This window comes from Drosophila pseudoobscura, chromosome 2 (genome assembly GCF_009870125.1).
Source record: "Drosophila pseudoobscura strain MV-25-SWS-2005 chromosome 2, UCI_Dpse_MV25, whole genome shotgun sequence".
Lineage (NCBI taxonomy): Eukaryota > Metazoa > Arthropoda > Insecta > Diptera > Drosophilidae > Drosophila > Drosophila pseudoobscura.
This window is the reverse complement of record NC_046679.1, coordinates 11438021-11449554: the sequence shown is the minus strand read 5'-3', so window position 1 is coordinate 11449554 and position 11534 is coordinate 11438021. Positions and strand designations below refer to the sequence as shown.

Below are 11534 nucleotides of genomic sequence, written 5' to 3'. Positions count from 1 at the left end.
TATCTATGTGTGTATGTGTGTCTGCGACTTCTTGAGGATGGAGTGTGCGACATGTTTCTGCTTCGCTTCTTGGCTCTCCGTCTGCGACTGTGTGTGGTACAAAAAGTTAACATTGCCGCTGCCGTTGTAATCTTCGTAATAACCACAAAAATTATTATTGTTGTTGTTGTGGCTGCGGCCGCGGCCTTGGCTGCTGCTGCTGTTGTTATTGTTGTTGTAAGTGCCAATATTGTCATTAGAGTGGCTTGTTACACCAAAAGTAGCAGCGGCAACATCTTGCGGCATTTTTCGCATTTGCGTCTTTTATTTTGGTCTTTGGGTGGCTATGCGACACGTTTACACTCCCTCCCTCCGACACAGTCTGCGCCGCGAACTCGCCTCCCTTGGAGCATCATTATTTTCGGCTTCCTTTGTTCATTAAACGAACATGAAACGTTAATTTAATAAAGTCAGAATGGGGAGCCGGAGCCCGGCTGCCCCGCAGGGTTGTGGCTGTTCTAATTGAGCAGCAGAACTCACCAACCTCGCAAGTCATAGCGCAGTCGATGACTCTGAAGGTTCTGAAATTTATTCTGAATACATCTAATCTAGGATTTTCCTAATAAAATCGATCTCTTTTGCGGCATGATTGAAAGTTCAGGTGGTTTGCGATGGGGACATTTCGGGAAGAGTAGAGATTGTAAAATGAGCGAGAGGGGGGAAGTAGTATCTTCGTTTTGGCTATAATTCTAGACGATTCGGACTGACATATAGTATATACTTATATACAAATCTTTCTATCTATATATATGTACATCCATTTTCTAAGTTCTCTCTTGTTACACGTCGCTAGATAGCTGATTAGTTAGTTATGGATATAGTTTCACTGTAGAATATAGTTGTCCCGACTTATTTTTTTGGCACTAGACTGTACCGCTTGACGCAAGCATAATCCTATGATATCACAGGGAAACAATCGCCCCCTTCCTGCCCTTGAAATCGCGAATCTGATTCCCTTTACCAGGTGATTGAATCATATAATAGCGAGAAGACAAAATATAAATTTCCATTGTCAGAAAATTCTATCCAACCCAAGCTCTCTACCAGTGAGACTCTTACTGGCCAACTGGATATTTTCATTTTGGAATTATGTAGCACCAAAGCGCTCTGTTTATGCTTCTAAGGATTTTTGGTGGTGCTTCTTGTTGCTGCATAGCTCTGAGCCGCACGTTCAGATAAGTTTTGGACCAGTTTTGGAATGGTAAAATCATTGCACGTCTACGTTGATATTTTGCCTTTGAGAGGGTTTCACTGCCAGCTTTCCCAGCTAGCACTGATTCGGGCTCAGAAAAAATTCTTTTTCAGCCCCAATGCGTGGTCGACTGTTGGTTTAACTTTTGCCCTTTCAGATGCAAGCGAGGGCTATGCAAAGAGCTCATTGAAAAGAATTTGTAAGCCGGCCAAATAAAAGGCCTTATGGCTATCTCTTTGTGAGCCCAGCTAGAGTTGAAGGTGAGTTGTGTTGGTGGCTGGTGGAAATGTCAAGGCTGTTACTTTAAGCAAAACACCTGAAAGAGGCTGACTTTAATGGTTTTTTTTGGGGGTAAGTGAAACTTTACTCCGCTATTACAATTCATTGTATTTTAGCTGAATTTGGTTGTGTTCCATGGGGGCGAGGGCGAAAAATAATTGGCCCTGCTCTACTTCGGTGGGTCCTGCTAATAATCTGGATGGATGCAAGGGGTTATAAATGGCGGCGTCACAAAACTTTGCCAATGGACATAATACGTCCTCGTCTTGGTCGTTTTGGTCGTTTTAGTCGTTGTAGTCGTATGCCTTGTAGTGGGGGAGCGCACTCGTTGCCAACAAAAAATAAAGCGAATCAAATAATGGAAAAACAGAGAAAAAAGTTGTGCAAAGTCCATTAAATACATAAACCAGACCAGCCACGAAATGTTCATGGAAACCGTATAAAGAAAGTTTGTAGACAGCAGCAGCAGCAACAGCAGGCGGAACGGGGCGACCAGTCAATGGGAAATACTGAAGCTATTTATGCTCGCCATATGTGACGCACCCAGCCAAGAGTTCAGGGCAGGGTCGGGCCATCGCCATGTCCGTAATAACTTGATTTGCGCCCATGCGGGACTCGGCAGAGGACGGAGTCGCCTCCGGGTGGACAGCCGACTGTTGGCGCAGATGCAGCATAAAAATGGGCGCGCTCCGCTTTTGCCATTTGTTGCCAAAGAAGCACTGGGGTGATCTCGGGCACCCGACAAAGGAAGACGGACGATGAAGACGCTGGGCGGACGTGGACTGCCCAGTCAGCTATTGGCTTATTTATGACTTCCTTTGCATCGGGAATGGAAAAAGCATTTCTGTTATTATGCACATTTCTGTCAATGTAGCAGAAATTGATTCTCGTTAAAATAACAACTGCAGTGCCGCAACAATACGACCACGCCCCCATACTAATATTCAAGCCCCTCACAACCCTGTCAGAAAACATTAAATTGGAATTAAATAAAACGAGAAACACCATTTCTCAAGTCACAAACAATAAAGCGAGACGTATGCCAAAATTTGTACCGATAAAAATGTCGTCGTTTCTGTCAAACAGCTCCCCATTCAGGATCTACCATTATAAAGGCATGTCAGCCAGTGGAAATCGAATTAGCAGCCACGACTGGACTGCGTGTCTGGAGAGTCCATCAGCTATTCAGGTAGAACCGATTCTGGCAATAATTTTGAATGAATTGCGGGAATTGATGGTCATAATTTTGGCAACCAGTAGACATGTTGGGTAATTGCCGAAAACGGCGAGGATTGACCACCGAAAATGGCTATTATTTATTTTGGCACCACTAAAATATTAATGCAGATGATTCCTTTCCTTTCCCTTTTTTCGAAATGTGTTTTTTTTTTGCCTCTGGCTGACGGTCATAAATTTCTCTGGCAAAGTAAAGCAATTAAAATTTGCATAAAATCCAAATATATTTTCCGGCTTGTCTAAAAACTAAACATCAACAGGGCACAAAAAAGAGAACAAAAACAAAATATATATGTTATACTTGCATGCACACACACACACCCTCAACCAGAAACACACACAGATATGAAACATGACAGCCAAAGAGGACAAAAAGAGACACACTAGTAGACCTTTGGAACGGCTGCGAATTGAAAAATTACGTCTACGCCGTGTAGCACTTGGGGAAAAACTTTGAAGTGCACTCGCTTGCCAAAATTACAAAGCTCTCACAGGCACATGGGAAAATAATTACCGAAAATTCTAACGAACCAAATGGTTCAAGTACATAAATGAAATTGAATATAAAGCGTTGATGGCCGAAAAAAGCGAAAATCAATGGGGAAATTATGGCTGTCCTCATACATTCTTAATGTTCCTCAGATACCCTTCTAGTAAGTCGTGTATCTTCATCATGATATCGACATATGCATATTTAATGAATGTCCCTAGTATGGACTGTTTGTTTCTCTGACATTGGAAACGGAGCCGTAACGTATCACTTTCTGGAGGAATACTTTCTGCGTCTATTTGTTTAGGTTCTGTCTGTTTGTGCATATGGGTTTGGGCGTGTTCGAGTTAGGGTTCGGGGAGTCAGGCACTTTTTGGCGCATTCATCCCCTTTCACATCATTGGGGACTTAATCTTCTGTGATGTATTCATAGACTCCTTTTTGCGCCATTAGTTTTGAGTCTATTTGCATAGCATTTTAGGGATTGGGATTGGCTGTCGCCAGCCGCTTAGGGCGTGACATCCGCCTGTGGAAAACGTTTTCTCGGGTCACACTGCAATTAATATTCATAATTATGACTACAAGGCAGCATCTGAAGGAGCATCGCGCTTTGTCGCGACCATTCCTCATGCTCTTAAATGGTGCCATCTTCCACACATCTTCCTCGTATGAGGGGACATCTATTCTGGACTGCACTTGCAGTCGCTGCTCTTCACAAATGCAATGCATTTTATATTCATAGTCGTGATGGCAATTTTTTAAGTTTGCGGTCTTGGGCAGCATTATGCACAACAATAAATTTATTCAACACATGCCCAGGCAGCGCCATGGCTGCGAAAGGAAGGGACGCTCAAAGTGTTTTACAGAATTGTCTCTTCGTGTGAGTGAGTGGCTGATGGGGGTCTGCAGGCATGTGGGCTCTGGGCTGTGGGCTGTGGGTGACCTGATGATTTATACTGAGGCCTTAAATTACACTCGCAAAGAGCTTGCTGATATTGCAGTTGTTGATGGCTCCGTGTGCGTGTTTGCGCCTGGGTCCATGTAAATAACAGCGAGTATCAGGGCTGCCACTTGATATATTTAAATGCCAGATAGACATAGACCCCATCGCTTGAGTGGGGATTTATGCAACTAAAACACATTTCAGTTATCGCAGGCATCGGGCAGGCAGGCCACTCATTGGGCCGTAAACAACAGGAGCACTCTTTCCGGCTCGTGTGCCGCGTGTGCGGGTCGTTTTAATGTCAATAAATACTCGAGGTCCCAGAGCCTCCTATTGACAGTTCAACTAATTAGCATGCAAGTTAATTATTTCCGATTCGAATGTTGAGCACGCATTGACAATTTTTGCTATTGTTATGCCAGCTGTTCGGCTCTTCACGTGTGCGTGCTCGGAGCGCGAATTCGGGTGTGTTCCCTAAGTGTTGATAAATTTAAATAGGCAGAGACTCCCCTTTAAACACTCCCCCGGCTCTGAATTTTTGGGTCCAAATTTGGTCTGATAAGGATAAACATGTCAAGGCTTGTGTACATATATGTGCCATGTATGTACTGCTGGTTATCCGCGAAAGAGCTGAAGGACAAATAAAATTAATGCATGTTTTCGTATATTGATGTGTGTTGATATTATAGCAGCGGATAGGTCACAAAATCGAGTGGTATTAAAACAAACTGTATTCAAAAATACCCCAAAGTCCAGATATTAAAGGGAGAGGGCTTTTGTGAACTGTTTCATAATTTGCGGTTTGATTCCGTACGTGCTGTAATGCTGCAATCCGTCCTTTTGAAAATACCATCTGATCGTGGTTAACAGGGATTACGCTAGTGTGGAAAATAGTGAAATGTATGTCAAAGTAATAGCCTATGTGATTTTAGTCAGCAACACAGACACTACTATAACAAATACTACAACAATACCAGTAAAACTAAAAAGGGAAATATATTTACAAACAGACACAGATACATTTTTGAGCGGTCGTTAGGTGGTGAGAGCGATGACGGACTTCAACGTGGTCAAGTACCACAATTACGAGGATTATCTGAGGTCGTTTGCCATCGTCCAGGACTATCGCTATCTGCCGTGTCATAGAACCGTGCGAACCGTGACGAAACTCGGATACCGCGACAATGGTAATGTCTATAATGAGGAACAGTTTCTAATGGCCAAGAAACAAGTGGAAGCTCTGCTGCATCCGTCAGTAGTCTTGCATGCTTATTACAGCCCTTATTTGAAGGGAGATGATGCTGCTCTCGTGGCGCTGGCCGAACGTGAGGCTGCTAACGTGCAGCAGGAGATCTCGGTGCGTATGAGCAATAAAAACAATACAGCACAGATGAACAGACCTAACTCTCCAAACAGACCATAATTTTCCTGGAGGTACACCAGAAGAGCGGCTTCGCCATATCCGGCTATATAGACTTTGAGTCAAGTCTGCGGAACTTCAGACTCGACGGACCCAATGCCGTCAACTGGCCGGCCATCTTCCAGGAGAAGAAGCTACTGCGTCCCCAGCCCTCCGACGTGGTATTCTACGACTGGCGCAGCCGAAAGATCTTCGCAAACGACAATGACAACTACACAACCGTGGCCCATGCAGAGCACGGCCTCCTCTTCATTCACAAAGGCGATCACAAGCTCATTCCGGTAACAAACCGGAGAACCCCATTTAATAGCAATGTCAAACGCACCATGATTAAGTCTGACCTGTACGGGTTCATGATATTGTACGATCACACTGTCCGAAAGAAAACATAGACAACCTGGGCCCACTTCCAATATTGCACATTCAAACTACATATTCTAATAAATTTACGTTAAGCGTTGAGAAGAGGGGCATTCGAGTCTTTTAGTTAGACAGAGCAATATATTTATAGTTGTTTAAAGAAATAACGCCAGATGGGCGCATTCATCATTATGGATTAAAATAGGAGCTCTTCTAATAGCTGTATGGTATAAGGTCGGCAATAAATTTCGATGTGGCTTTCAGTCCCTAGTTTGTTGCTATCGAAACCTTTATCCAGAAACTAATAACTGTCCTTCATTCGCGATTAATATCATCTGATTGCACCGCTGGAGCAAACAAAATTCCACTTAAGTTGTCGGCACACTCGCAGGGATACTGTCATGCGAGTATTGACACTAGCCACCCAACCATCGACCATCGGGTCGCAGTGGTACCCAGCCCTGGCCCGGACACGCACGGCCGCCTTTCACACATCCATCCACACCTTAAATACCCAAATCAAAAAATAAATGCTAAGCACCGGACTGCCCACAGACCGCATGGCTGTGTGACGTGGCCCCATGTCCGGGGCGACTCTATCGAAAAATGCTGATGATACGATATTTAGAATATTCCTTCTTGTCTGGGGGGGAGGGGTCGAGGGTTGTTGTAGGCTGCGGCACTAGGGGCTCAAAATTCCTGCCGAGTATGGCAAATATTTATTTAATGCTTCGAAGTGGACGGCCGATGGCCAGACATGCAAACAGAGCTGGAATGAGATTCGATGGGATGGGATGGCATCTGATGGGTGGGGATGGGACGAGGTGGGACAATGAAGCTGTATTTGTTTGCTTTGGCGAGATGGCAGGGATCACACTCTCAGTGCATGAGTGTTCCATTGTTTCTGGCGTGGCAACTTTGTAGCCAATAGTGCTGCCTAGTTAATTTCTGGCCATCAGCACCAGCTACAAGGCGGCTTTTGTGCGGCTGACCCTGCCACCCAAGGGTGGCGGGGGGACGGTCACAGACGGCGCTGACTACATAAGCCCTGGAAGTGATCCAAAAGTGGCAGCAAACAACAAAGGAGGCGTTGGGGGTGTGGCTAGTCTATTGTGTGTGTGTGTGTGTCTAGTTTTAAGTGCTTCCAGACTGCATACTGGTATAAATCACATTGTTGAGAATTTTTACCAATGCCGGTCCGGGCTGGTCCGAGGTGCGTTGCAGGTAATGTCTGCGTATAAAAGTCTGCAATAAAATATTTTCCTTTGTTGCCAGACGCTTTAAGTGGATTTTGTAGACCACAAAATGGCTTAATAGGAGGAGAGCCCAAACTCCGAGGCCCACACTTTGAGCCCGCTCAGGTTTCATTAGCATTAACAGGCGGTCGACTTGTCAACACGCCCACATCTGAGCGGCGGCGTCTAGAAACAATATTTATGGGCAGGTTAACACGACCTAGCATGTGCATGTGTGTGCGTGTGTGTGCCTGTGTGTGGGGGGTGGTTTGGTGTGAGTTTGGGTCTGTTTGCTCACAAACCTGATTACAAAACTCATAAAGTCGCCATGAAATTCAAACAATGCGTTACGTGCATCGAATGCCAAGAGTCAACCAAAGGACAAAGCCGCCAGCGTACAGGACCCATGCATAAGCAACGTTTTTGTTTGACCCAACAGGAGTTGAAAGCGCTTTTTTTTTCGTGTGTATCCGGGTGTGTGTGCGTGTGCCCGTGAGTGGAGATGTGTGAAAGAATCTCTCTCCGGCCTGTTTATTACATTTTGATTATTGCAATCTCGTTTACTCTGGCCAGGCCCAGCCTCAGACCCAGGCCCATGCCCATTCCTAGAACTAACCGTTGCCCTAGCCGTAGCCGTAGCCGTAACCCTAGCCCGACATCAAAGGATCTGGCCACAGATAGAACTGATTTACAGTTGCGCCCAACTGCGGAAAAAGTTGAGAGAAACAAATGAAAACAGCATTAAGGAAATCAAATCAGTGAATGCCGCACACGCACAACTTTGCCAAGTTTAAAAGCATTTTAACTGCCACTGCCTCGACCTGCGCCAGAGGCATCGCCAGCAGCAGGCAGGCAACCCTAGTCCTGGCTGGCAAGGAATACACTCGTAAATATAAATATTAATACGGCTGGCCCGCAAAACGATTTGTCAAAAGCGGTTCTTACTTGTGGATTATGAATACTTTGCTTAAATTTAGCTGACAGCAGAAAATTATTACACAATGATTAATATTTATTTCCGCAGGCCACTAAGCAGGCCAGTCCCAGTCCCCAGCGGAGTAATAGTTAAACTCCAAGTCCAAGTCCACGTCCAATTCCACGTCCAAGTCCGAGTCCAAGTCGCTTTCTCGGCCACAACAAGTGACAATGTGCTGAATATGAATAATTTCTTTTTCTCTTCTTTCCTGCCGCTGTTCAAAAAGGCATTTAATTTAGATTTATGCTCGGCACGGCACTGTGACAGGACGAGCAAACACAAGGCAGCGGGTCCTGCTAAAATTATGATATTTGCCATCTTCTGGGCCGGCCTTGGACCGCTCTCTGATAACGTATCGAACAATAAAATAGCCCCCAGTCGAGGCTGACGACTGCTGGCAGCGATTGGGGTCGTGCCCGGGGCAGGGAGGCAGGCAGGCAGACAGGCAAGAGTCGGGTCCGAGGCCTGAGCCATAAGTCGACACAAAGTAAATAAGGATATGCGCAAATAAAATGGCAATAAATCAAAACGATTGACGATCTCATGATGCGGCTGGCCTCAGCGATTAGGGCCTCAATGCTGTGATTTCTCATATAAATCGACTTGGGGTCGAGAAGTGATTTTGATTGTTATTTGTTTGCCATCCAATCGGTTGGCAAACTTCTTAGTTAGCTGCCTGTCAGTGGAGTCGCGATTTGACAAGCAATTTATTGCATCGCACCCTCCACGCAGGAGCCCGAGCATCATTGTTGTCCATAATTTATGCCGAGCGGCATGCATGCCAACTAAAATCAGTGCAGCGGAAATTCGAAAGCAAACGCGAACTCCAAGGCGAATCCGAGTCGGAATCGTCATTCTGCTGCGAGTTGGCGGGGGAATTCCCGCCTGCCATTGTCAATAAGGAAACTTCATTATAAATTACCCAACTGACAGTTGCAGGCAGACGCCGGAGAATAATAATAAAAGCAGCCGTGGAGGCGGGCCGTGGCGGGTCGGGGCAAGCTCCCTGTCAGCCATTGTGGAAGCTTTTACCCACTCCAGAGGTGGCATCAATCTGCTTAAGCAACCCAGCCGCATCGAAATCAAAAGTCTTGGTCCAGCATCCAGCCCAGTATCCAGATCCAACCATTCGTTTCTCTCTGCTGATGGTCATTGAAAGCGATTGTTGTGTCTAAAATTGTCGTATAATTGTGCGGAAGTTGGTGGGGGCTGGCGAGGGGGCATATCGTTGCACTTTCTGTTTCAGAGTGGGGCAGGGCCATGAATCACATAAAAAGCAAATGTCGCATCGTTAGGTTAAAAGCTTTATGCAAATTTCTCCATCTTCCTATCATATTCCCATCTTTTGCGATGAAAACTGAATGAAAATTGTATTGAACTGGGGGATTGGAAGAACGAGGAGGCGTGCGAGACCATCTCCTCGGTCCTACTGTGGTGGCAGAGGGCAGGAGCAGAAGCAGTGCGACTATCATGAAGTGTCTGCAATTAGGGACAATTGTTTGAGAGAAAGTGCCAATCAGCTGAGCAGTCGAGTAAATAAGGCACTTATGACCCCTTAAGGGTATTGTTGCTGTTTGGTCGTCTGTGAAGATATTGCTTAGGGGCTCCAAGTCATCGTACTCCATCTTAGGATAACTACAGAATGCATATTAATTAGCCACAGCAGACTGTGGGCCCTCGAGTGCAGATTAATGTAATTTAATCACCTCTCAGGTTAAGAATGGACACAATTTGACATCCTGTATATGTATGTATGTGCATACTCACACCATTCATAGATAGGGGTCTCTGGACCCCTTTTCCACATATGGAATACTCAAAACCAAATATAAAAGACTATCCCCCAATAATCAAAGATACCAGAGATACGAAGGCGGGGCTGGCGGACAATTAGGGTGCTTTGTCCGCACATTAGTGCTCACGTTTTATGAACGCATACAATAAAAAAAAAAGAAGCAGCAAATTGAAATGCGTGCCAAAAGGCGCAGGAGGCTTCTTTATTGGCACCAGTCAGGCATCCTGCTCTGTCAGATGGCTGCGGTCAGTGGACATTAGGCGCCCCCGAGACCGTTGGGGACAACGGGTGCTCATGACCAAGGCCAGGAGCAGGAGCAGGAGCAGGCGGGCGAGCATTATGTTCCGGCGTGTACATGAGATGGGGTCATTAAATACACATTACCATGCACCAGGCCGCCGCATGTAGGGCGGGGTGGTTTCGGCGGCAACGATAAAGGCACAACAGGCGAGCGGCTAAGGCAGCCAGCGAATAGCTATTAAAAAGCACAAGATACTCGTAGCAGAAGCAGCAGCTACAGTGGCAGACATAACAAATTACAACATTTCGACAGCACAGAGGGAGCGTCATATCGTACTGTGGGTGGCAATGGCGCCAACCAGCCCTATCCCCAGCCCCCGCCACAACCCCCGCCACAGCCCCAGCCCCAGACGGGCATCCAACCACCGTTCGATGGCAGCTTCAGGATGGTGTTCGGTTTCAATTGTGCTGGTAAACGTGACTCCAAATTGGCTCTCAGCGAATAATTCATACGAAACACTTTCGCACCGTGTGCCTTGCCATTAGCATCGCAGCTACCTACCAGGCCCGAACCCGAACCCGAAACAAGGGTATGGTACGGTACGGTACGGTTAGTCCATTGCCGGACTCGGTTACGCCCCGTATAACCCCACGATTGCATTTACAGCAAATTATTTATGGCTGCGACAGACACGAACAGGAAGCGGGTACGAGTGCGAGTGTGCGCTGCCAACTTCACGTCTATCAATATTTTATGAAACCCTGTCTGCAGGACGCTCGGCGATGCTCGCCGCCGCAGACAAGGGCGGCGGATAAAGGGAGAGCGAGAGCCTCGACTAGGACTAGGAGGATGAGGGTATCTGCTTACATGGAGTCGGTTGCCTTCTGGCTGCCTGCCTGCCTGCCTGTCTGTCTGTCGATATCCGGTTAGATGAGTATCTAAATTGCCTTTACTGTTGATGAATTAGCGCCGGCTGCCGGTTGCCGGCTGTTGGCTGCTGGCTGCCGGTTCCCGTCCAACGCTGAGGCTGGAAATGGGGCTAGTGCGTGCCTGGGCGGGTAAGATAAGCGCCCATTCCTGCCAGTGGCCCTATAATGGAAATTTCAATTTGTTTTGAATGATTTTGTGCACATCAAATAGCCCGGCAATCCATAGAGACTTATACGGCCTTGCTCGGAGGGAAAGGGAGCTCAGGCAGAAGCAACAAGGTGCGGCCATTCATCAAGGCAAAAAACAGTGTGCAACTGTAAAACATTTACGCAGAAAATGGGGAACAAATGGCTTCTATAACCACAACATTACCGCAGAAATGTGAGCCCAAAAAAACA

At 46.3% G+C, this 11534-nt stretch overlaps 1 protein-coding gene across 1 annotated transcript; it reads left to right on the top strand.

Annotated features, from left to right (window-relative positions):
• Window positions 1-5108: 5108 nt before the first annotated feature.
• Window positions 5109-6223, top strand: LOC4801391 (cilia- and flagella-associated protein 299). Its single transcript, XM_001358455.4, has 2 exons — window positions 5109-5536; window positions 5596-6223. The coding sequence occupies exons 1-2, from the start codon at window positions 5231-5233 to the stop codon at window positions 5989-5991; spliced, it is 702 nt and encodes a 233-aa protein (XP_001358492.1). The 5' UTR covers window positions 5109-5230; the 3' UTR covers window positions 5992-6223.
• The last annotated feature ends 5311 nt before the right edge of the window (window positions 6224-11534 follow it).